The sequence below is a fragment of the Pterocles gutturalis genome, unplaced genomic scaffold (genome assembly GCF_000699245.1).
Source record: "Pterocles gutturalis isolate BGI_N339 unplaced genomic scaffold, ASM69924v1 scaffold28066, whole genome shotgun sequence".
In the NCBI taxonomy this organism is placed as follows: domain Eukaryota; kingdom Metazoa; phylum Chordata; class Aves; order Pterocliformes; family Pteroclidae; genus Pterocles; species Pterocles gutturalis.
This window is the reverse complement of record NW_010106481.1, coordinates 61195-85875: the sequence shown is the minus strand read 5'-3', so window position 1 is coordinate 85875 and position 24681 is coordinate 61195. Positions and strand designations below refer to the sequence as shown.

The following is a 24681-nucleotide window of genomic DNA, read 5'->3' as shown; positions in this document are numbered from 1 at the left end:
TGGCACCCAGTAAAAAGTAGTTTTGGTTTTGATGGAGTGAGTTCTTCACAGCAAATCCAGGTTAGAAAGCAGCCAGGACAATGGTGTGGCTTCCTACGCCTCCAGTTTAGGTGGCAATATTCACTTTTATATAGCTGACCTCTCATCCCCTGATGAAATCATGTCACCCTCGAACACTGTTAGCGGGAAGGTGATTGCTTTGGGTGGTTTTGCTGGTTTGATCGCGTGCTTTCTGCGCCTTTCTGTGCTGAAGAAGCAGCTTGAATTTCCACGACACTTTGTGCTGTGGCTGGACACATGCAGAGGTATCTGGGTGCAAACAGTGCAAAGGGTATGTTGTGTGCTGTCACTTCCTCGTCTTCCCACTCCTGAATTGTGTGGCTTGCTCCTTAGTTTTTAGAAGGCAAGTGGCATCCTAGTGAATGGAAGAAGCATTGGTCCCTATATTTAAAATGTTTTCTTCCACACAAAGGTGTGAGGATACTGTGGTGGGTTGATTTAGGTATGCAGCTACGAGCACTCAGCTGGTCAGGCAGTCCAGCAGTGCCTGGCACGCAGTGGCATGTCAGTGTGGAAATGTGGCTACAAACTTGTCCCTCCAGCACAGGCCAGCTAATGCAGAGGGGCAGGGACTCCAGTCTGAGCCTGCGGCTCACTTCTCGGAGGAAGCTGTGTCCAAGGACAGAAAGTTGGACTGGAGTCCTTTGAAAATGTGTCTGTGCCTCTGTATTTTTGGAATTGATAGCAATACACAAATGTAAACATTTTGCACTCAAAAGAATGCTGAATGTTATTCAGCCCCAAGGCCCCAAGAAAATGCAAATTTGGGTTGAGAAATTCCATGTTTGGGCAAAAGATGAGCTCTGCAAAAATAGATGTAATCCCTGAGGAGGAGGAGGAGGATTTGTGGGCAGAAGGTTGATAATATAGATACAGAGCCACAAAACCTGAAATTTATTACAAGAACATTACTATTATGCATGCGAGCTGTGCTTGTGCATGCATTATACTCACATTAATATGATGAGCACAGGACTTTTTCTGATATGGCATAACGGGTTTATTGGCTTGAGTTAGGGAGGAGTATTTTATCTACAAATGAGCTGGTGATATTTTGTGAGGATTTTTTTTAGGGAAGATCCACATTTGGCGAGCTGGTTCTTTATTAGTGGTGGCAATTTGAAAAAATTTCTAATAATAGAAGTCTGGAGGAGGAATATGTTAATACCGCAATGTTCTCATGCTGTGTGAGAAATTATATTATTGATGTGATACTTTTTCCTCATGTTTCCTTGTAACTTATGACATTTCAAACTTTATCAGTTCTGGAGTTTTGCAGGCTCTTCCTGAGACCCAGAAGCAACAGGGGCAGCTCTTGCTGCAAAGACAAAAGAGATGCAGGCAGCCTACAGAAGAGTGCAGTGGGCATGTGGCTCTCGCTCTGTTGCTTTATATTTTGAAATTCAGCCCTGAATCTGGAAAATGTTCAAAGTCAAACATATTTAATTCTGAGCCTCTGCTTTTAGAAAATGGATGGTTTCGTGAATCAGGACCTTCAAGCAGAAGTAAAACTAAGCGGCTATGATTAGCATTGTAGGTTCAGTACTATGAGCATATGAGCACACACATGCACACAGATTCACTTTCCATCTTTATCAGATTGTCATGTCAACCCACTATCATCATGGGATAGCCTTGGATTTAGAAAGCAGAAGTGTTACAGTGTTGCAGGTAAAGTAATTACAAACAAAACATGGTCAAAAATAAAATATTTATTTAAAGATGTTAGATCTGTTACATGTTGGGTGTGTTAACCTGTCTATAAGATCCATAGGTATGGGAAAGGAACTATTAGCAGTGAAGAAACATTTAGCTCGTTGCTGAAAGTTCTTTATGTCAGCATTTTAAAGGAGGTACTAACTGCCCAGAGCAAGGAACTGCATCTTTTTGTTTTGTCTTTTATAAGTGCTTTGAAATCCCCTAACATTAACCTTAAATCATTTTAGACCAATTATGTTATGTTCCTGTAGAGGGCAACTTGCTTCCTTATTCTTTTGTCATTTCCCCAGCCATCAGAGGTGTTTGCTTATACCTATTTCCTTTGCTAAGTATGTAAATGTCTATGAATTAAAAGCAATATATAAAACCTGGCTATCAACTAACGTGAAGCTAACACATTTAACACAGTGGTCTTATAACCTGGAGTAGTACAACCAGTATCGTTTCTGAAGCCTGTTGTATGCAGTTAGCACCCTACAGGCAGATAAGAGAAAAGCTTTTGAACTTAGGAGAAGTCATGCCCTTTAATCAGGGGCTTCTAATCTTTTGAATTTGCTTTGCCCTGTAGACGACTGAACACACTGAACAAGTGCGCCTCAATGAAACTCGATGTGAACTTCCAAAGAAAAAAGGTAAGGAAACTTCATGAAATGTGCTGGCTTTGCCCCAGCTTTCGTGATAAGACTTCCCCAATTTAGTCTTTAAGTCAGTAATGCTCTTACAAGTAAGTTAAGTGTATTTGACTTTGAACATGTGTGTCAGCATTATCTGGACATATAATAATGTGAACTGATGAATCTTGAAAATATAAATAAAACAGAAAAAAACCTGTGACTAATACAGCAGGAACAATAGTACGTGTGTTAAAAGGGCACACGCAGTACTTAAAACTTTACGTATGTGCAATTCAAGTTAGCGGGTGAAAATTCAGTGCGGTTTCATTAGGCTGGCTTGTTTGCCAATGCCATGTGAGTAAACAATGGAAAATCCCACTCGGAAAAAATTGAAGCAACTCAAATGAAAACAATAGCTTTTCTTTATTTCTTGTATTGACTTATTCCTGGTTAAAAATATGAAAATAAATTCTGTCATCCTTACAGGCTCCTGTGTAACATGGGAATTATTTGAGCTTAAAGGGTTTCAGCAAGGACGGCAGAAACTGCCTATTGATTTTGAGAGTTTTGTAACATGTCCAGCATTAACTGTTGAACATTTGGTTTTCTGGTCACAAATTCCCCCAAGCCCTTCAGCAGAGTACAGTGGTAGTTGTAAACTGAGAATTGTTGGTGTCTGGTTTTCCTTCCTTGGAGTGTTTGTCTGATGCTTTTTTAAAAACTACCTCCAAGAGTTGCATTTTTGGTATCATTGCAGATTCAGCCTATTCATACTCTATTCACTGTTTCAGGGAACTTGTATAAAGAATGGTTTTAGTGAGCAGATATTCTGCCTTCTGCACATGCCCATTTGTTCTGCTGTGTAGGTTAGCCTCTTTAGTGTGCGTTTTGTCCATTCACTGGAACCATGGGGACCTCTTCTCTTTGCTGCTTCAGGCCTGATGGATTTTTCTTGTCTTCGATAAGTGCTGACACTTTCCATGTCAAACAGCCACATTGCACTTGAGAGAAGGAACAGTAAAATAGCCTGACTACACAATAACTTTATGATTTGGGCTGCTAGGCACTATAGGAAGAGGCTGAGGTCCTTCAGCAAAAGTTAACTCAATCGATCGTGTTGCTGACCTGCTTGGAGCAGTGTCTGGTTTGTGTCCATGCACTCGTGTACTTGTGTTCAAGCAGAGGCACTGGAGCTGCACAAGAGACAGAATTACAAAAAGCAACATATAGGTGAACGCTGATTGTCCTCTGGAAGTTCTGCTTAGTTCCTGTCCTCCTTCTCCTCAGCAGTATTTTGGGTTTGCTTTGAGGTTTGCTTGCTTGCTTAATTGTCTGGTTATGTTGAGTTAAAAAAAAAAAAGGAGGATTTTCTTTTTATCTTTATTAATTTTTGGTGCCACTCCTCCCTGTTCTGAATGGACTGAAGCCCTCAGCTGCTGTCCTTGCAGATGACCATTACTTTGCTATGGAAGTGGAACTGCCCTTCTTGGTACTCTTGCAGGGGGACAGAAGCTAGTTGGGTCCATCCCTGCATGAGGCCAGGGAGAAGCAGAGCACAGACAAATGTAGAGAAAGGGAGGATGAAGGAGATTTGTGATGACAGATACAGAGAATGTGAAAGTAGAAGAGCATGTAGGGAAGAGAAAAAGAGGGAGGAGAGACTGCTGACAGAGGGAAATGTAAATGCAAGTGTAAAAAGTGGAAATTTCGGCTGGGATTGAACACTGAACCAAGTAAACTTTTTTTGCTGTAGATACTGCCTTTCTCTGTCTCTGTGGTGATCTGACCAATGAAATGCAAAATCAGCTTGTTTTGGAGGTTCAGCATAACAAGTTTGCACAGGACTAGCGCAGCTGGTTGAGACATTTATCAAAATACAGCCAAGCGAAAGCCATCACGGCATGAGCGTTCCCCACCACCCTCTCTCCCACCCAAACCATTCGTGCTGTGGGCTGCTCTCTTCCACTGGCTTCATCAAGATGCAGAAACCCTCGTGTATGTGTTGCAAATATGTCCGTAAGCGATTTGGACAGACAGAGATTAGCCTTTGGATTAACTGCCTTCTGCAGCTGTCGATTTATGAGAATTCCTGCCCCCAGCTGGAAAAATGTGGCGGAATTCCACCGCAAGTAAGCCTGCTTTTTGCCTTTTGTTAGCATCCCTCTGTACCTCAGGAAGACAGACCCTCAGTCAAAAAGCTGTACTATTTTATATCAACTGTGACAAAACTATGAATCAAACCCTCTTTCTCCTTGACAAATGTTATCAGTCACTCCTCAAGAAACTTACCCCTTCTCGTCTTCCCAAACATAATGGTATTAAATGGACTTTTGAATATGTTCCAAAGCCATGCACTTGATTTCACCCTAGGTCAGTAGAAGTATACAGTCACTGCTTCAATATATCTGCTCCACCTGTGTAAGATGAATTGTTGCTTTCAGACCTGCTCTTGATCCACTGTCCCCATAGCTGGTGATATGTCAGTTGGCAAAGTGCTCTCTGCATGTTTTTTTTTAGGATGGTCTCATCTGTCAGGGCACTCTGATATCTAACAAGAACAGTGGGTCATTCAGGATGTTCACAGCTTCCAGAATTTCTACTGATTCCATCAAAAGAAAAGCACATTATGTCACAGGACTCGCAGTGCTGCTGAATTTGGAGTGAGTCACCATGGCAGCATTTCAGTGTCCAGATATTTCATTTGTCTGATTTTTCTTCTGATGATACACAAGCATGTTTCATTATTAATTAAAAAAAAGCTAAACTAAACCAAACCCTTTTTTTATTGAGCTGCAAATTTTGACACCAAAACCCCTCTGTATTTTCTGAGCGGTTCTTGGGCAGAATGTAATCCTGTCTTTGTTGTGGTTAGAAGCAAGACTTGTTTATTACCAATACCCATTTCTGCTCATCTCTACTTTCTGTAAAAAAAAAAAAATCTAAAACTTATCTTCTTCTAAAAATTATTTAAAGAATATTCACCACTGAATTTATGTTTATTTCTGTCTCTCACTCTGTGCTCTCCTCTTGGTGTTTTTCATAATGTCTCTACCACTTTGGCTAGTTTAATCGATTCCAGCTTGTAGAAAATTCAGGCTAAATCTTGTCAGTTCATACAGTAATGTCAGTGCAGCTACAAGGATTTGTGTCAGCCAAGAAACTTCTTTAAGGTCCCTTTGGCATATTGGGATGTACAACAAATTTAAAAAAATGTATTTTTATCCTATTGGCTGCTGCCATCAACACTTCAGCAGTGGTATGCTTTGTAGATATAATTACTGCTGCTAAATATTTAAAAGTACATACCCTTGCGGTTTTTAGAATATCCACTTTGTGGCACTACTAAGACCACAACAGATGGATTTTTAAGTGCCTGAGTCTGTGCAGTCCTTCACTCAGTATATGCGTGCAGCAAACTGAGGAGCTGAAACCAAGATAGAGCTGGCTGCTATGCCACTTCTTCCCTGCAGACAAAATGGCCAAAGCAGTATTAGCCTTTTCTAGCCCCTTCCTGCCACTTCACTAGCTGCTTAATTTTTCTCTCTAGCTACCCACAAAACTAAGATCTCCATTCATTCCCATGAACTAACATCAGCTGCAGGAGCACTGCACACCTCAAAGTTAACTGATAAAAGAGGAATGACTAAACTCAAAATTTCATAGCTATATTTTATTTTATGGTTTGGACATGATCTAAAACATGTGTCTGACTTGAAGTGATAAACTGGCAAAAACTTACAGCATTAGTGAGGCTTGGCACACTACTGATCCCAACTGCATCTTTTGAGGTTTCACATTATTTAAGTTTTTGGGGGTTCTGGTAAAATTTGTTTTACATTTTTCAATTAGACAGGCCAGCAAATATCTAGTCAGAGATGTGAGATAACTTTACCATCAAAACTTTATAGAAAAATATTTCTAACAGACTTTTAAAATTAGAATTTTTCCAGTCCCAAAATAGTCTTTCTGGTTTAGCACTTAGTCTGACAGCCTGTCATATTTTACTGCCTTCATACTGCTTCCAAGAATGTGAAGAGCTGTTTGGATGTCATGTAGGTGAAGTTACTTTGTTCTGCTTTAAAACCAATGTGCAAGAATAATGCAGTATAAAGCCGGTTCAAAGTTAAGGGAAGGATACTCATTAGTGACTTTGGGCTTCACATCCTTAGAGAACAGCGAGTTCAACACTGACTGCATGCTTCATGCTGAAGATGTATCTTTTTTGTTTAGGCAAACAGATGAGAAAAATGTCATAGGGAGCGCATGCTGTCTGTGTTGCGGAGTAGCTCCTGGAGCTGCCTAAACATAAGCACACCTCTGTGTGCCCCAGGCTGAGGGGTGAGACCAGGGAGGGTGTGGGGCTGCTGCTGCCTCAGGAGGGGTGGAGGAAGCCAGAGACAGTGGGGCAGGCTGGGGGTCATCAAGCTTGGGGTGCCTCTGATGGCAAAGGCAATGAAGATAGCGGTGCTCCTGCTCCCCACACCGCCACGGCTGTCTTTGCTGCCTTGCTTTGCCTGCACTCAGACCCACTTTAAACAAAACTTCCAAGTTTGGTGGTGTTTTGGTTTTGTTTTGTTTTGTTCTGTTTTGTTTTTTACTGTTATTTTAAGCATCATGGCTGTCTATCTGTAATTATGTCCCAAAACAGAAATCCTATTAGATGTATCTGGTCTGTGAAGTTTATAGATGTTTACTTAGTTCTCACTGCAAAACTAAGTGCAGCACTGGGTCTTTGCTGTCCTGGTTTCTTAAATGGCTCACATTGCTGTAGTACCTAGCTACTTCCCAGACTTTACTGTATGTACCTCAGTACCATTCCTGCAAGTCCAGATCCCTCTAGTTGGACCTTTCAGACCCCTTTTTTTTTTTTTCTAAACAATCACCATGGCATCAAGTCCTACACAGTTCATTGCACAGGCAATCTACCCCACAGAAGCCAAGAGGTACTGATGGGACTCATGAGCTCCCTAACATACAGCAGAATTTTATTCCTTACTTGTTAAAATACTTTCTGCGGTCTTTACAATTAAAAGAAAGAGGCTGTTATGAAAGGACTGACCAATCTTTCATAAAGTAGGTTCAGGGAGACCTCACCACCTGTTCCTCACATGGGGCAGCACAATCACATTAATTCAAATAATGAGCAAAAGCACTTGCTTTTAACATGTGCCACTTTCTGTTTTCCAGAGTGAAGATTCAGATGAAGAAGACCTCTGTGCTATCAGTAATAAATGGACTTTCCAAAGAACCAGCAGACGATGGTCTCGAGTGGACGACATTGATGCTTTGCTTCACCAATCAGACAGACATGGATCTTCTGGGGACATTAAAATGAAAAATACAACAAGCAGCGAGAGCGTCCTTACAGATCTGAGTGAACCTGAGGTCTCATCTATTCACAGCGAGAGCAGTGGGGGAAGTGACAGCCGGAGTCAATCCGGCATCAGCAACACTGCCAGGGAGACCTGTGACTGCTCTGGCCAGCATGATGTAGAAAGCACACTGCTGCAAGACTCCACTGCAATAAACATCACCCTGTCCCCCAAGGACAGCCTGAAGAATGAGAAACCAGCACGAACCAAAGCAAAAACCTTTCTAAAACGCATGGAGACACTAAAAGCAAAAGGTGTGCATGGAAAACTAAAAGGCTCAGGAAGAACAGGTCCTTTAGAGATAAGTGGACCTGTTCTCCAGTATGAGCCGAAATCCTTGAAAGACATGCACTGTGTACAGATAGTCAATGGCGATCTCCAAAACTTAGGACAAGATTCAGTCAAAAGAGGACTTTCCTTCTCTGCCAAATCCAGCAGTGACAGCAGTCAGTCTGAAAACAGCAGCAGTGGGGTGAGCACACCATGTTTGAAGGAGCGCAAATGCCATGAAGCAAACAAGAGAGGCGGGATGTACCTGGAGGACCTAGATGTTCTGGCAGGAACAGCTGTACGGCAAGTGGTGGACCAAAACCGCAAAAATGAATTTCATTCCCAAGAGGACTTGGTTGTGCATATTCCCAAGGATCACAAACCGGGGACCTTCCCAAAGGCACTTTCTATTGAAAGCCTCTCACCTACAGACAACAGTAACAGTGTAAACTGGAGGACAGGAAGCATCTCTTTGGGAAAGCAGAACTGCTCTACTCCAAAAGAGTCTGGATTGATGGCTTGCTGTCCTAAAGAGAGCAGAATTAGTGTTTATGACAATGTGCCAGGTTCCCATTTGTATGCTAGCACTGGGGACCTTCTGGACTTAGAGAAAGATGTCCTTTTCCCTCATTTAGATGACATTTTGCAACATGTCAATGGACTTCAGGAGGTGGTAGATGGCTGGTCAAAGAATGTGTTGCCAAGTCTGCCAGTTGAGGATGTGTCAGTCAGGGAATCTCCATCATTGCCTTTTCAGTCTCCTACACAGATCACACTTGATTTTGAAGGAAACTCTGTCTCTGATGGCCGGACTACACCAAGTGACATGGACAGAGATGGAACATCCCTGAATGAATCAGAAGCCACTGGTGTCAGGGACAGGAGAGACTCTGGGGTGGGAGCATCCCTCACAAGGCCAAGCAGGTAGGTAGCAAGATTTTGTATGTGGTTCCACAGACTGTGAAATACGATGTAATGAAGCAGAGGCTCTCAGCCTGGGAGTCAGAAGGTGCAGGGTTCCACTACAGTTGTAGTCATCCTGTACGGCAATGGGGACTTTCCATGGAAAGGAGGGACTTTGGGAGAAGGGACATCCTGCTAGGGAAATTCTTATGTTTAATCAATGGATAATTGGTTTAATAGAGCAAACTAGGGTGTTTTTTTTCTCTCTTGACCCATTGATTATATAGTGGGACCCTGTATATGTTGTGGGAAGTATTTTCAATTTGTCTTTTAAGTTATGCAACTCAGTATTTATTGTCTGTAGCCTTGTGGACATTTTTATGCACTGGTCTGCTTTAAAAATGTGTCCCTTGTGCTCAAAGAGAATTTTCATACCCTGCCTCAGTCCCTTACATGACTGAATGAAATGATGGTATATTATTAACTTCTTAACATAGGTGAAAAGAGGGATTTTGCTTATTGTTTGCAGACCTGTTTTAAGTCAGAGGGATGAATTCCTGTTGAGCCAAGGAAGTATGGTCCTGGGTAAAGGCCTACGTGGATACGTACTGCTGTGTGTAGGTTGGGGTTGTCCGTGCAAAAACAGTGAGAAAATACCTGGCATTTTCTGATCTGCTGTCAGTCTTGTCAGGTCCTCACAGAGGATTCTGCTGTGCCATTGTTTACCGCATTCTGTGCTTGCTCACTGCTATCACAAGCAAATGAACTTAAGGAAACTGATGAGTAAATGAGTAGTGCCAAAAGTTTTTAGGATTTGAGCCAGAACTCATGTTTAGCAAAACAAGAAACTGAAATGAGATTTCCCCCCCCCCAATATATCCTGTACATAGAGAAAGTGTATCGGAGTAAGGAGAAGATGTGAGTAGCTCAATAGCTTGGTGGTTACATCTCTTGCCAAGGAGGCACAGGGTTCAATCCCTTCTCCAAAAAATCCTTCAGTATTTAATAAAGATATTTGGAGGACCTCATCTCCGAATACCTTGGTGGTCAGGCCAGTCCTCTGGGAGGTGAGGGACCAGGCATCAAATCCCAGTTCTGAGTCAGGGAGAGAACATTTGAATCTGGACCTCCCACATCCTGTTGGAAATGTGTGGGCTAAAGGGCATAGCAGGCAGCACTGCTTCTCTGAGTACGTGGACGAGACCCACACCCACTTGTGAATCTAATGTTAAAAACCAAGGCTTGGGCATTTCCAAAATTAAGAGATGGAGTAAATTCTTCTAATTGCCTCTGAGATACCTTTTCTTTCAGTTGACACACCATGAGGCATAGTGTGTATGTCTCTTTATGTATGTTTTGTATATTGCTCAGTGCTATTTGACAGTATACCATCTTCTTCTGCCCAGTTAAAGCAGTTGTCTGATTTTTCTATTGTTTCTTTTGCTAAAGGCGATTACGATGGCATAGTTTCCAAATCTCTCATCGCCTGAGCCACTCCATTGCCTCCCTTCACATCAGCAATCAGTCAGCAGCCCAACTGAATCTACTGCAGAAATTCTCTCTGCTTCGTCTTACTGCCATCATGGAAAAGTACTCCATGTCAAACAAACATGGCTGGACCTGGTGAGTACCATCACTAATTAGAAGAGAGATATTTTTAGAAGAAAATATTTTCTCCTAATTCTGTTATTCTGATAGTAAATTCAGTAAATGCAATTTGGAGGAACAATGGACTTCAACTGCAGAATTTGAAACTGTCCCCTTTAATCCATTGCTGCCTAGTGACTCAGTGGCAAAGTCAGAAATAGATCCTGGAGATCTGACTTCACTCCTGTGCTCTAACAGAGAGACAACCCCAGCCTCTCTAACAACACTCCAGTTCCATAAAAATAAACAGGAGTAGGAGAGAGTGATTAAAAGTAGGAAATGTTTACAGTAACTCCTCCCCAGAATTCGTTTTGTGATTTGAAAAGAAACAGCTGCTGCTGATACTTCATATATTCAGTGTTGGTTGGTTCGTGCATTAAAAGAAGGGTTAGAACAGTTAGGGACTCTTCTCTGGAGGTCAAAAGATGTAAGCTTTAGCCTAAGCCTGGACTTACATTAGAGGGAGCTTGCAGCTGTAGCAGCTGTGAGAGCCACTTCATTACTCAGAGAGTGGAGTGAAGGGCAGATGCACATGAATGCTGGCGATGTGGCTCCTTCTGTAGCAACGAGCTACAGAAATGTGCATGTTTAATAGTACACGAACCCTGATGGGCCACGCAGACTGAGGTATACTGGAATGGAAATGGGCACAGATAAGAGATTATAAGTATTTGAGAAATAATCAAAAGGATAACAGAAACTTTCCCTAATGCACAGAGACAGAGTCCAAAAATAATATGACTTGACATTTACATTGTGATTTCCATGTTCAGAGCACTTCAGCAGAATCCCACTAAATTTGGCTGTGAGCTAGACGAGACAAGTTTTAATTTAGAAATTGAAAAATAGATAGAAGGGACTACATGTGAGATTCACTACACTGGCATCAGCCACTCCGAAAAGTTGTAAGTCTAATCTGACCAAGTTGAGTTGGCTGTCTGTGGTCAATGGAAAAAGACAGGCAACTCCCCAGGAAGCTCATTCTATCCAAGGCTGAGGGTTTGGGTTACCCTCTAGAGATGCCTCACTCCACCGTGGGTATAGAGGCAGTCTGAACTGCTAACTCTTTCTAAATCTCTGTTAGAGAGCTAAAATTCAATAAGATGAACCTTTAGATCACTGTTCTCCTTTGGTGCAGCTCCCTGTGGCTAGCTGACAACGTCTGTACTGAAATGAACCTCACCTTAACCAACTCCAAATAAGCAGACTAGAATACAGCAAATTCTAAATTCTGCTGTTTGTACAGAGGTTTTCCCCCTGACAGTTTGTATAATCAGTCTCTGAGGATTTATGAGTGGAATTTTAAATAGCTGTAAAGTTAGATGCTGTACTCCTTCAGTAGGTCATTTAATCCAGATTTTATCTCCTTCCCACACAGATGAGAAAAGTCTTTGTCACATTCAGGTCATATTCATCCTTTTTTTTTTTTTTTAATTCCACTGCAATCATGACTCCCACAAAGGGAATCCAGTTCATTCTCGTTTTCACCATCATTTTTGGAAGAAAGCAAGCTCACCAGCTTCACTTAAGTTACTCAACTAGAATAAATCATGTAACACCAGGGATGAATCTGGCACATAGGGATTTCCCACCATCATTTTTTTTCTGTAAAATGTTAGTCAATAGAAATGCTAAATCATGTAGCTGGTAGTATAAAAATCATTCAGCGTGTTACAGGACTGAACCTCCTTTTCTCTCAGATACCCTCACCACTATGCTTTGCTGTGCTACTCCTTTGAGTCCCTAATGGGTGCTTTAAACCATGTTGGCATTAGCTGGACAACAAGTGTGTAGTAAAAGGTTTTGTTAGAACAGATTGTTATGCTCTCTTTTAGAGCCAGAGGCCAACTACTTATAAAAGTTGTCAAGAAATCCATCAATTATACAGGTTGTAAAGTGTCCATGTACTGTGCATTAAACATTATTTCACATCTTTGTAAAAAAGAGGTGGGCCCAGTTACCAATTTCTGCCAGCAGCGTTACTTGGAGAGACTGTGTAAATACTCTGATACTTTCATGCAGCCTGTTCATGTTAATTTTCAGGTCTGTGCCAAAGTTCATGAAAAGGATGAAAGTCCCTGACTACAAGGACAAGAACGTCTTTGGTGTTCCTCTGATAGTTCATGTCCAGAGAACAGGACAGCCTCTTCCCCAGAGCATACAGCAAGCACTACGCTACTTACGGAGCAACTGTCTAGATCAGGTATGAACTTTACTCCAGGGACTCAGCTGATTTTTTTTTTTTTTTTTTTTTGAAAAGCCACCCTAAGCAAGCAATGGTGAACCTTTTTGTACTTAGTACCAAAATTATTTGAAGATTGTTAGATGTCACAATGGGCCCAGATCTCCTCTGATGATTTAATACTTGGTGCCAACTTAATGGTTTGCCATTTTGAGACTTGTATCCAGCTAATCTGTTGAATTCTTGTAGCTATAACAGTCCTGCTGTTTTGTTTTGTTTACAATAGCCTGCCTCAAGGAATAACATGAGATCTTCATGTCTATTGAATCAGAGCTCAGGACTCTGAGCTTCTACCCATATCTGCACTGCTTATGCTTGACTGTTGCCATTGAAGGTTAACTGCATTCACCATTTCACAAGATAGGGTACAAAAGGTTTTATTTACTTAGCAAAGAAAGAAAAGTCCAGGAATAGAGAGCAAACTCAGCAAAATATTCAAAGTATTCTGTTGACAAAGTCAGACATATCCAGATAGAGTTAGGTCAGCAGGGGTTCAATGCCAAAGCCATTACAGTATGTTTCCTTTTATAGTGTTTTTAGCTGCAACAAGCCAGCTGGGAGACCCTCATGCTCAAAATATTTCAGAATTTTTTATTCCCTTTAGCTACAGAGCAGAGACATACCAATCATATTTTTACTGTCCTTCCCCTACGGATTAGATATATGTATCCTGATGAACACAGGACTGGGAGAAACCCCATGGCTGACTGAGTTCCATCCTCTGCTGTTATTGACCTAATGTCATATGACCTCTTCCATAACTGCTTTTAGATAGCTGTAAGTTCAAAAGCAGCAACCAGCATTTTACTCTGCAGACTTTGCTGCATTCCTAGCTCCAAGCACTCAGGGTAGAAGTGGTCTGTCCTGAATCTTTCCACTTTCTGATCACTATTCAGATTGCTGTTCAGGTTGTTTTGTTGGGTGACAGTCATCTTCCCCAAAATGGAAATCTAAAAATTAAATGCCTAGCTGTGAATCACAGCCATTTCCCTTACAGGCCCTTCCTATCCCTTCTCTCTGTTGACAGTAAAGAGATCCTGTAGTGGTCAGATCTTGTCATCTAACTCCCGGGTGTCACAAGTGAGGTGAGACAAGTTCTGCCTGCCATACATAGTACAGGAGTTGAGGGATGAGAAGAATAGCCTGTTGGAAATGTATTAATAGGAGATGGAAGGGGAATATGCATAGGGACAAAGAGAAGCAATATATTCAGTTGCTAACATGCCTGGTTATCGCTGTGGTAATCTGGGTTTGTGTACTGAGCAGGGAAACCCAATGTAGGAAGAAAAGTGATGCAGCAAACCTGGAATCGGTGATGGGATTAGGGGAGGAGGCACTTGCCCAAGTATGAGGAACAGGAGACATGGAGATGGGGATGGACTTGCCAGCTAAGTGGCAGAGCAATAGGAAGAAACAGAAAAGAGAGGGAGGATAAATGGGGGAGAAGGTAAAAGGGGGGATAAACCAAAAAGAAAGATGAAACTCTTGAGGTGGTCAACAGGAGTGTCCATGTGCAGTCTCAGACAACTATCTGCTCTGAGAAGGAGGATTTACAAGAGCTACGTGAAGGGCCATTTCAACTCAGCTTGATTTCCACTCAGAGTGGAATTGGGAAAATATTGAATACAAAATGAAGGAGGAGAAGTACAGATCAGGACCATTTAAAATATGAAACCACTGAAAACCTTTCTAGGCCAAAACCCTTCAGGCAATTCAGCTTCTCTGCTTTACAGTCACTCCATTTGTTCTCATTTAATTCAAAGTCTCCTAATGCCCAGCCAGAGGTCTGAGGAGCTTCCAGTCTCCCCCAGCATCGTGCTTATGTGTCTTTTCTGTGCACTGCAGAAGACAGGCTAGAGTCTTGAACAGGCATCAGAGCTTCTACTGCATGCATTTGGTAAAGTTACTCTAAATCATTGTAAAGTCTGGCTCCTGCCACTGAAATGGCTCAGACAGTATGAGGAGCCTCACCATTATTTGTAGGATATATAATTCAGTTTCAACTTGTGAAATAGAAACTGCTTTGCCTTTGTCAACGACATCTTTATTTCAGTCATGCATCATATGTCTACTCTCAGGGCAGATGAGCCATAGCATAAGGATAATAAAGAGACTGGGCCAGACTAACCTCTGATAAATCACTGGATTTATAGTCCCATTTTATTTACAGAATGAGTCTAATTTTGCAAAAGAGAGACTAAACCATCTTTTTCTATCAATTGAAGAACTGTCCTCTTTTCATTAATTATGATTTTTTCCAAGAAAGGGAAATAGGAGTTTGGATAAATATCTTTAAACAAAAACAGAACTTGAGAGTAGTAGAAGGACATGCAGCAGGAGATTGTGCAGGTGAGATTTGGTGTTTGATCTCTCAAATCAGATTTAGCTGTAAGCTTTTAAAGGTTCTTTAAAACAGCAGTGTCCAGCAAGGACACTTTCCATCAAAAGCAGAGAACTGAACCTCTGCTTTCACATTTATCTACCACATACCAAAACTGTATTTTTTGGATAGAATTAGAATGCATCCTTCTGCATCTTCAGCACACGTTTCTAAGAGGAAAAGGGATTTTAAAAGAAGAGAAGGGGAAAGGGAAAAGAGACAGATGCTCTTTCTTGTATTCTTTTGTCAGAAAGAAGAGTAGAGCTTCAGCTGTGAACAGAAATTCAGTGCACCGGCAGCTCCCGTCTCTCCTTGCTACACATAGATTTAGCTCATGAGAGATGCTGAATTCATCAATAAGGAGACATAGCAGAAGAGCCCCTCACAGCCAGTCTGGTGTAGCAGTTAATTTCCACATCAACACATGCATCCCCTCACATAGCTGCAGAGTGTGTGATTTATGTGATTAATGTCATTAATATGTGAGTTAACAAAAGTCCTAAATACTGTAGAGATGAGTGTAGGAGACCTATAAGATGAGAAGGGACCTATGTGAACTCTGTGCTGACAGAAGTAAGAGGAAGAAGGCCGAAAGGCATTATTTCCTTGCCTTTATACATTTTTGTTGGAGGATTGCACCACACAGAAAGCTGAGCTGACCACTAGCGAGAGGGTGGGCATGGAGGAATAGAATTTTATAACTCCAAACCGGAAATGCGCCTTTTCGTAGGCCTTGCTCAATATTTCACCTCTCCCCCTGCAAAACTGAAGGAAAACAGTGCTAAGGCTTCCCAGCTGAAACACCGTAAACTCACTTGGGAATGAATAATGTGGTTGAGGCTCAGGAATTTGCCCTGGGGGAATTCCACTGGGGAGAAGGACGGTAAAAGGGCAGCACTGCTGTGAAGGCATCATTTGAAGAATTACCGCTTCCTTTAGAATTGAAACCAAACAGGATAAAAATGTATCATAGTGACACTGCACAAGTAATCCCTCTGTGGCTTCCACTTTCAAACTGGGGTTTTCAGTGGGATTTGGGAGAACTGTTGGAAGCAGAGAGCAGGAAGGGGAAAAAATAGATTTGGTCAGGATTTTAAAGCTCTTTCGGGATGTACCAGTCTTTTGCCACAGCATTTATTACTTAGCTGAGCATAATATTTTCTTGTTAGTCTTCAAAATATATACCCAAATAAACATGAGGATGCAGATTCTCAGCTGGAGTAAATCAACAGGCAGTCACCCAAGCCAAGCAAGCCATGCTGATTTGTATCAGCTGAGCATCTTGCTTAAACTCTTCAGGCATCAGGGAAACCATATGCACTCTGAACTCTCCCTCTAGGATGGGATACAGAGAGGCAGTGTTATTAACTCTTACAGTCCCGCTGTGAGAGTGTGCATTTGCCTGTGAGACTGTGAGAAAGTCGTGATCATCATCACCTCTGCGCATGTTTCTTTTGTTCTTACCTAGGGTAAAATAAGCAACACAAGCTTTGGTCATGATCAAAGTCCCCTGTAATAGATTTATTTTTTACATATATATTTTTTTTCTTTAAGTATTTTTTTTTTAATTTATTCAATTCAACATGGTGCCTTTTTAGGTGGGGCTCTTTCGAAAATCTGGAGTGAAATCCCGAATCCAGGCCCTACGTCAGATGAATGAGAGCTCTCCAGAAAACGTCAACTATGAAGACCAGTCAGCATATGATGTGGCAGACATGGTAAAGCAATTTTTCAGGGACTTGCCAGAGCCTCTCCTCACAAGTAAGCTCGGAGAGACTTTTCTACACATCTACCAATGTAAGTTCCAGTATTTTTATTATTCTAAACAAATACACAATATTATATGTTGTATAATAATATATTGCAAATAATTTTGGTATGTTAACACTGGGTGGGATTCTTTCTGCTCATCTCCAAGATGTATAAAAGAACTTCTCTGCTTTCAAAATCTTTCACTGATTTTTAGAACTGCCTAAAGGTTTCAATGTCAAAATACTAGCAATTTTAATGAAAAGACAGCATTCAAATCTTGAGAAACTTTGAAAATATCAGCTTCACCATCAGAAAGAAGTCAGAAGGACAGGCTGTCATGGACATAAAAAACATAAAGACTCAGGACAAGGGGTAACGGTTATAAGCTGAAAGAGGGCAGATTTAGATTAGATATTAGGAAGAAATTTTTTACTGTGAGGTTGGTTAGACACTGGAACAGGTTGCCCAGAGAAGTTGTGGATGCCCCGTCCCTGGAGGTGTTCAAGGCCAGGCTGGATGAGGCTTTGAGCAACCTGGTCTAGTGGAGGGTGTCCCTGCCCACGGCAGCAGGGGGTTGGAACTCGATAATCCTTAAGGTCCTTTCCAACCCAAACCATTCTATGATTCTATGTTTTTATCAGATTTCTTTAAACTGTGGGCCCATTTCATGCAGACATCTCAATATAAGTGAGTCTTCTGGGTATGGAGGAGTGGTACTTGACCATGAGAACATGAGCCTGTGCAATCCCTTTCACTGCTGTGACTTTTTATTATTTGTCACTGAAATGTATATGTAAGCAACAAGCTGCTTTCATTTACATCCTCAGCTTCTATATAAAGACTTTTTAAAAAAAACAGAGGATTTCTTTTCATTTCAATATAAGCAGTCTTCAGCAAAATCTGAGACTCAAGTGCATCAGAATTATGAAAATCTCTGTAAATCAGGAAATGACTGTGTATCTCTTCCCCAGACTGAGGGAGAAGTAAACAATGAGTAAAACTGAAAAGCCAGAGGAATTAGAGTTTTTCCTGACAATGTCCATTACGAGGGCCAGTCAGCCAGTGCCCTGGCAGATACAGAAAAGCATACCCAGCCAGCCTAAGCCAAATAATTGGAAGCACTAAAGAGAAGGGTGTCTAGTCTTTTCACCTGCAGACGTTTCAGCTGCCAAAACAAGAGAATGCCATTTTTAAATGCTATAATCCCACTGTTAAAGAATCTAAGTTACTTCTGTGCCTCCCTTTACTGTAAAAATCTGTTGGTGGCACATAGTCACTAATGTGTTTAACATCCCAGTGTCTGCAGCTGGTAGAGAAATGCTGTTATCCTGGACATGAGACACAGCATAAATTTAGTAGATTTGGTCATACATGATGTCTTGGGACACAAGTGAACAGAAACAGTTGGTGCCTAGCCCTGGATCATCACTTCCCCATCTTCTTTCCTGATCAAACACTGCAGGTCTTGTCTGCCTACGCAAACATCAGTGAACTTGTTCAGAAAAGCAGCAGAAATTCTTGGAGTTAATAAAATGGCAATCATAATCCATAGTAAAGTGGACAAGGAGAAGGTTATCCACTAGAAGGACATGTTTTACATGTCCTTGGAAACAAGTTGGGAATGTCCTATCTTGCCATAGAAGAGACTGCAACTACCCTCTTGCCAAAGGAAGAGAGACCTGGCAGATCTCAATGTCATCAGTGTTGCTAGGTCTGCAGCCAGAAGGAATCTCCATCTCTGAGTTGGGAGCCTGGCATTAGAATTCACAACAGAAGGCTGAACAGTGAAATATTGCTACCAGACAACAACAAAAAAAAAAGCTGTAAAAAGCTGTGCAGGCTGACTCTAACCGTCCATGGTACTACAGTGGGAAGTCTGAAGAACTCTTTACACTGATCAGAGTGCAAAAAAAAGTGGTAGGAAAGATTTTCTTGAACTGCACCGATACTTTAAAGGATTTCAGAGAGACCTGAGGACTTTGCTCTTGTGAGACACCATCCGGAGAACTGCATCCAGTTCTGGAGTGCTCAGCACAGGAAGGACATGGAGCTGTTGGAGTGAGTTCAGGGGAGAGCCGTGAAGATGGTCAGAGGGCTGGAGCACCTCCCCTATGAGGACAGGCTGAGAGAGTTGGGGTTGTTCAGCCTGGAGAAGAGAAGGCTCTGGGGTGTTCTTATAGCAGCCTTCCAGTACTTAAAAGGGGTCTATAGGAGAGATGGGGAGGGACTCTTGATCAGTGAGTGTAGTGATAGGACGAGGGATAACGTCCCTTTTTAAGCTGAAAGAGGGCAGATTCAAATTAGATATTAGGAAAAAAAATTTACTGTGAGGGTGGTGAGAGACTGGAACAGGTTGCCCAGGGAAGCTGTGGATGCCCCATCCCCGGAGGTGTTAAAGGCCAGGTTAGATGAGGCTTTGAACAAGCTGGTCTAGTGGAAGGCATCCCATGTTGAGTTCATGGTTGGAACTCGATGATCTTTAAGGTCCCTTTCAACCTATACCATTCTATGGTTCCAGGATGGATCTGTTTAAACCAAGGTGGGAACAGGAAAAAATGGGCTCTGTAGACATGGGAGACCGATGTTTGGATTAAGAATGAGTAGCAGTGGATTTTTTTCCATGTGACCAACAACAAATATATTTTTCTTGTTTAGACAGCACTGACAAAACTCCTTTGACAGAAAGAAAAATGTTGCAAATTGCTGGGATACCAATTGTATTTCATAATGTCTGCAAGTAAATAAATCTGTAGCTGGGTGACTTTTCTTCCCCTTCATCCTCTTTAACAAATTATTAATGTGAAGTTAGGAAAGATTTCTCCCCTCTTAGTGTGTTGGCAAGGGATTTCTGACTGTTCTAGGACTCACTGAAGATCTTTTCCAAATATCCAGAATGGCTTGGTTTTGCTGTAACACAGAGGGCTGGGAATGAGATGATCAGTGTAGTAGTCTACATCGCATAGCACTGATGAAACTTTCTCCATTTCCCAAAAACTTTCAGTTGCCTAATGTTTACCTATGACTTGAAGGGCTGGTGGGTCATCTTCTCTATGCATCAGACCCACCAGTGCAACAGTACAGGTGAGGGAGTACCAGGAGGCTATGTGAGGAGAAAAGACACATTGCATGGATTTAGCAAAGGCTACTCTGACTTCTTATAAAGATCTGGTCATGCCGCTTCAAGAAAATCATCAGCATTGGGCTGTGTTCAGTTTGTCATTCATGTCTAAAAGCTTTTAAAATAGAGTGCTTGTACAAGGCTAGGAGGTAGAGCTTAAGAGCTGGCTGTTCCCTGTACTGAAATCTCCTTTTGTTCTTTTTCTGTTTGATTATATAGAGCATATGTAATACCCAGAGGAGGGCTCCAAGACGAAAGTGAGAAAACTTATGGTAGTTTTAGAAATTAATCTGTCTGAGATGCTATTTAAGTGTATCCATTACTGCTTTCATTAAACTCTTTTTATGGTTTAAGACACAAGTGTAAGTATTTTCCTGAAGCTTCCCTAAGACTTTTGAACTGTCTTCCCAGGGGACAGAAGAAACCTGAAAAATACTATTTAAAGATATGAGTACTACTGTCCCTTCATAAACTTTAAATGAAGTTCAGCCTCTTTCTTGGGGAAGAGCTTTTCAAACAAGCAGAGAAATGTCATACACTGGCTGGGCGAGCTGTGCCTGGTGGAGGAGCAAATACCACAGACCTCCAACAACCGGCTGGTCTTCACCCCTTCATCCCCTGTCACTTGCCTCTTCAGAAAGCCATTCTAGCGTTAGAATGCCTGTGTTAACTCTATCTTGTTCTTGGCTCCTTGTCTGATCTTACAATTGACCCCCCTGAACGTCCCTTGCTTTTCCTCAGACGTCCCCAAGGAGCAGCGGCTGCAGGCAGTGCAGGCAGCCATCATGCTGATGTCTGATGAGAACCGGGAGGTTTTGCAGACTCTGCTGTGCTTCCTGAGCGACGTAACCTCCGTGGAGGAGAATCAGATGACTCCTATGAACATAGCTGTTTGTCTGGCCCCTTCCCTCTTCCATCTCAATATAGTGAAGAAAGAAAGTTCACCGAGGTAAGTTTCTTCTCAGTGTTATAAATAGTCATATCCTTAATACAAAATGACGCTTCTAGTGTTTCTAAACACATGCAGGATAAAACTTTCCAAAGCATCTTTTTTTTCAGTATACATTACATAGGGCATGATTTCAGTGAGAAGGGAACATCCATGCTGCTGAGCCAGAAGCACACTTGTACCTGCACAGAAGGTGTTTTCACAAGCCCAGCAGGCATTTCTGGTTGGCTGTTGTGAATATGCGGTGCCTGCTTTGCATGTAAAATTTCAGTGGGACACTAGTGAGTTTTGCATAAGTAATGTTGGCTTCTGTGAAGGGAAACAGTCTGATTTTGCTCTGGTTGAAGTCAAAGATTGACTATGTTTTAAAGGATTTTAATACATAGATTTTTTCAATGTGTGGTTTTTCACTCTGTATTTTCTATCTACTTTCTGCCACTTGGGAAACTGAGTTTATTTCAAGCCACATTAAGATGGCATGTAACATGGTGAGTGTAGATTAAACAGGGCATAGACCCTGCTAAACATTAGTGATCCCAGCTTGATGTCCCTTCTGACTTTTTTCCCCCCAATCTGGTTCAGAATACACTGAGATTCTTGGTTACGTATGTGTATAACCAGTGTCCAAGCAAGTGCTTTAAGCAGTTAACAACGTAAACCACTGTATATCATGTCTGTTAGTCCATTCCAAAATGTACAACACTTAATGCAGGACATACATAATTTTTCCTGCCTTTACCTTTGGCTCAAGAGTATTTTAGGTAAACATTTTTCCTTTAAAAAAGGCTCAACAGTCTGAGCAATCTTTGTGATAAATGAAAACTGATAGACTTTTCTCTCTGGTGTTCTGAACATCCTGCTGCTGTTTGCTTTCATATTAAAAAGGTTCATCTCTTTTTACCTGAGACACTGAATTCAATTACAGAGTAATACAGAAAAAATATGCAACGGGGAAGCCAGATCAGAAGGACCTCAGTGAAAACCTGGCAGCTACTCAGGGACTTGCTCACATGATAATGGAATGCAACAAACTTTTTGAGGTGAGAGACTCAAACGGCATTATTCATGGCCACATAATGCAGCATCCTTTGAAGTATTTATGTTTATGCTTACAATTCCTGTCTTGTATTAGCTCAGAGATTGATGGTGCCTCACTTATTTGTAAACTTGCTCCATCTAAAGTTTATTTATCTCATTTCTTTATGACTGTTCCCTTCTAGCAGTCAAAGACACAACTACTGAAAATGCAGAGTAATTGTTCCATGGCAGTTTTCAACCCAAATTACTGTATTAGGAAATTTTAGTCTAATTAAAATAAAAGTCTGCTGTTTTAACATTTCATTTTATTATAATGCTTTTCACACATCAATTAAAACTTATTAATCTCAAAAAGAAGAGCCAATACACTTAATTTTGGTGTGTTATGCAATAAAATTAAAGTCACATAGGGAGATGCAGTCATTCCTGCAGCTATCTTCACTGCAGGTAGAGGACAGATAATGCTCACATCTCCCTTCCCCAGAAGCTCAAGGCAATATTTCTGGGGGCTAAAGGAGTAACACAAGTGTATTGACATACAGTTGATCAGTCTAATATGGTTCTGCATGAGTAGTCCTCTTCTGAGCTGTGGACTGTTTCATTATACTACTTTCATTTCTCATCTTGCATAATAAGCAAAGACAGAAGTAGGTATCTATTTTACAGATCATAGGCTCGTTGCAATCGGATACTGAATTGTCCATCAACCTAGAAACACATTGCCTTAAGGAAAAGTTCTCAGCAGGATGTTTTCCCTGTGTGTTTTCCCTCCCTTCTGTGGCACAGGTCCCACACGAGATGGTCAACCAGTCCCGAAACTCCTACATTGACGCAGAAGTACATTCTCCCACCCTGGATGAGCTTGGGAAACAAGTGGATGAGGAAGGGGGGAACTATCAGATGTACCTGGAAAGTCTCATGCAGAATCTCCATAAAGAAGCAAAAGAGAAATTCAAAGGATGGGTCACATGTTCCAGTATAGAGAACACAGAACTCGCTTACAAAAAGGTAATTTGGGGGGACATGGAAGAAGCAGTAAAGCAAAACACAGCCTAGATATGGAACACTCTGACTTGTTACATGGCTAAATATATACCCTTCTGTCTGCGGAGGCACATTTTTTTTAAAAGACTACTAAAAGCAGTTAAAAATGTAATAAATAGTGATTCCAGTATGAGATTTCAGGAAAAGTAATCTAAGCAAGCTAAGGTCTCCAAAATGGAGAAAGTTATACAGCCAACAATGCAGCCAGAGAGCAAGCCGAGACTTTAAACAACAGATAACATTACCTGGGTAAGCTCTTTGACTGGGGGACAGGCAACGTTTCTGACCCTCTCCTGTTGTTTGCCAGGAGTTTGGAGAACACAGACAGAACATAGGTATTAAAAGAACTCTTCACTCTGCCCACTGCTTTACTTAGCCAGGCCAGCCATATCACCAGTTTTATCCCTGATCCTCTTGTCCCTGTTTCCAGTGGATCTTTGGTATCTGCAACTTTTATCAGAATTCCTGAAGTTGTTCCAGGCTCCATCACTTCTCCAGGGAAAGCCAGGCTGCTGCAGCCAGGAGGAGGGCACTGCAGGGTCACTGCAGACAGTGGGGTTCAGGGCTGCTGGAAATGCAGTGGCACAACAGAGGTCTGTAAACCAGCAGTGGCTACTGAGAGGACAGGGTGGATTAGGGATGAGTGACATGGGTAAGGTAGGGGCAGGGCACTGGGAGGAGTGGGGGATCTGGACAGTGAGGGGGCAGGGGGTCTTAGGGGCCAGAGGCAGCATTACCCCTGTTTGGGAAAGTGTTAGGGCAGAGAAATCACAGTTACTCTGGTTTGTAGCTAGCTTCTGTGAGTTACCTCTCCAGGTTGGGGAGCGAGTAACAGGGCTCAGGTGAGAGTAGGATGTGGGAGAGGGGAGGGAGTGAACAGGGGCATGCACAGGTCTGGGATCAAGGGCATGTGAGACTACAGAGGGGACTGGGAGCCTCTGAGGCTCTAGGGCAGGAGGATAGGGGAACTGAGAGATTTGGGGAGGAGAAGTTCTAACAACATAAAATAATTTAAGGTGGGAGTTGGGTTCCTGGAGACACCATCCTGGGTCTGTGGGAGGTGCTGGGGGTTTCTAGAGCACTAGCATCGGTATGTGAGGATGCCAGGGTAGGGGGGAGTTAGAAAAGCAGGGCTTGCCAGATACGGTGCTTACAGTTAAATTGTTTGCTGCCTGAAATATGACAGCCCTAAAACCATGCAGAAATGCAGTACGTGTGGAATTTAGGATATTAATCTTTTACATAGCCTAGCACTTTCTGCTCCCCTTATTGCTTGCTGTGGAAGTGTAACAAGTAACAGGAACTGCGAGCTAGGAAGAGTTAGCAAGCAGTTTGTGTGTTCCTTCTTTGAAAGGCGTTTTGCCAATGCTTCCCTTGTGGCTATTTTGAGGAGCAAACATCTGTGTATCTGACACATAAGTGAATCTACATGTGTTCTGCTCTTCTGATAATTAACTAGGAGAGCTAATTGACCCTCAGTCCCAGCTAGTGCATCAGATTGCTGCCCAAGGTGGTAGCTTTATTTCAGCACAGGGTTTTGGTCTCTCTTTTCATCTGTTTTTACTTCTACGTA

General features: G+C 41.9%; 1 protein-coding gene across 1 annotated transcript in view; it reads left to right on the top strand.

The window, feature by feature from the left end:
- Positions 1-24681, top strand: part of STARD13 (StAR-related lipid transfer (START) domain containing 13) — a 37559-nt gene that overhangs the window by 7251 nt on the left and 5627 nt on the right. Inside the window, exons 3-10 of the mRNA XM_010087806.1 lie at positions 2348-2411; positions 7581-8959; positions 10388-10561; positions 12629-12788; positions 16806-17004; positions 20819-21026; positions 21952-22066; positions 22851-23072. Coding sequence (XP_010086108.1) covers positions 2379-2411; positions 7581-8959; positions 10388-10561; positions 12629-12788; positions 16806-17004; positions 20819-21026; positions 21952-22066; positions 22851-23072 — 2490 coding nt within the window. The 5' untranslated portion in view covers positions 2348-2378. The remainder of the gene's footprint in view (positions 1-2347; positions 2412-7580; positions 8960-10387; positions 10562-12628; positions 12789-16805; positions 17005-20818; positions 21027-21951; positions 22067-22850; positions 23073-24681) is intronic.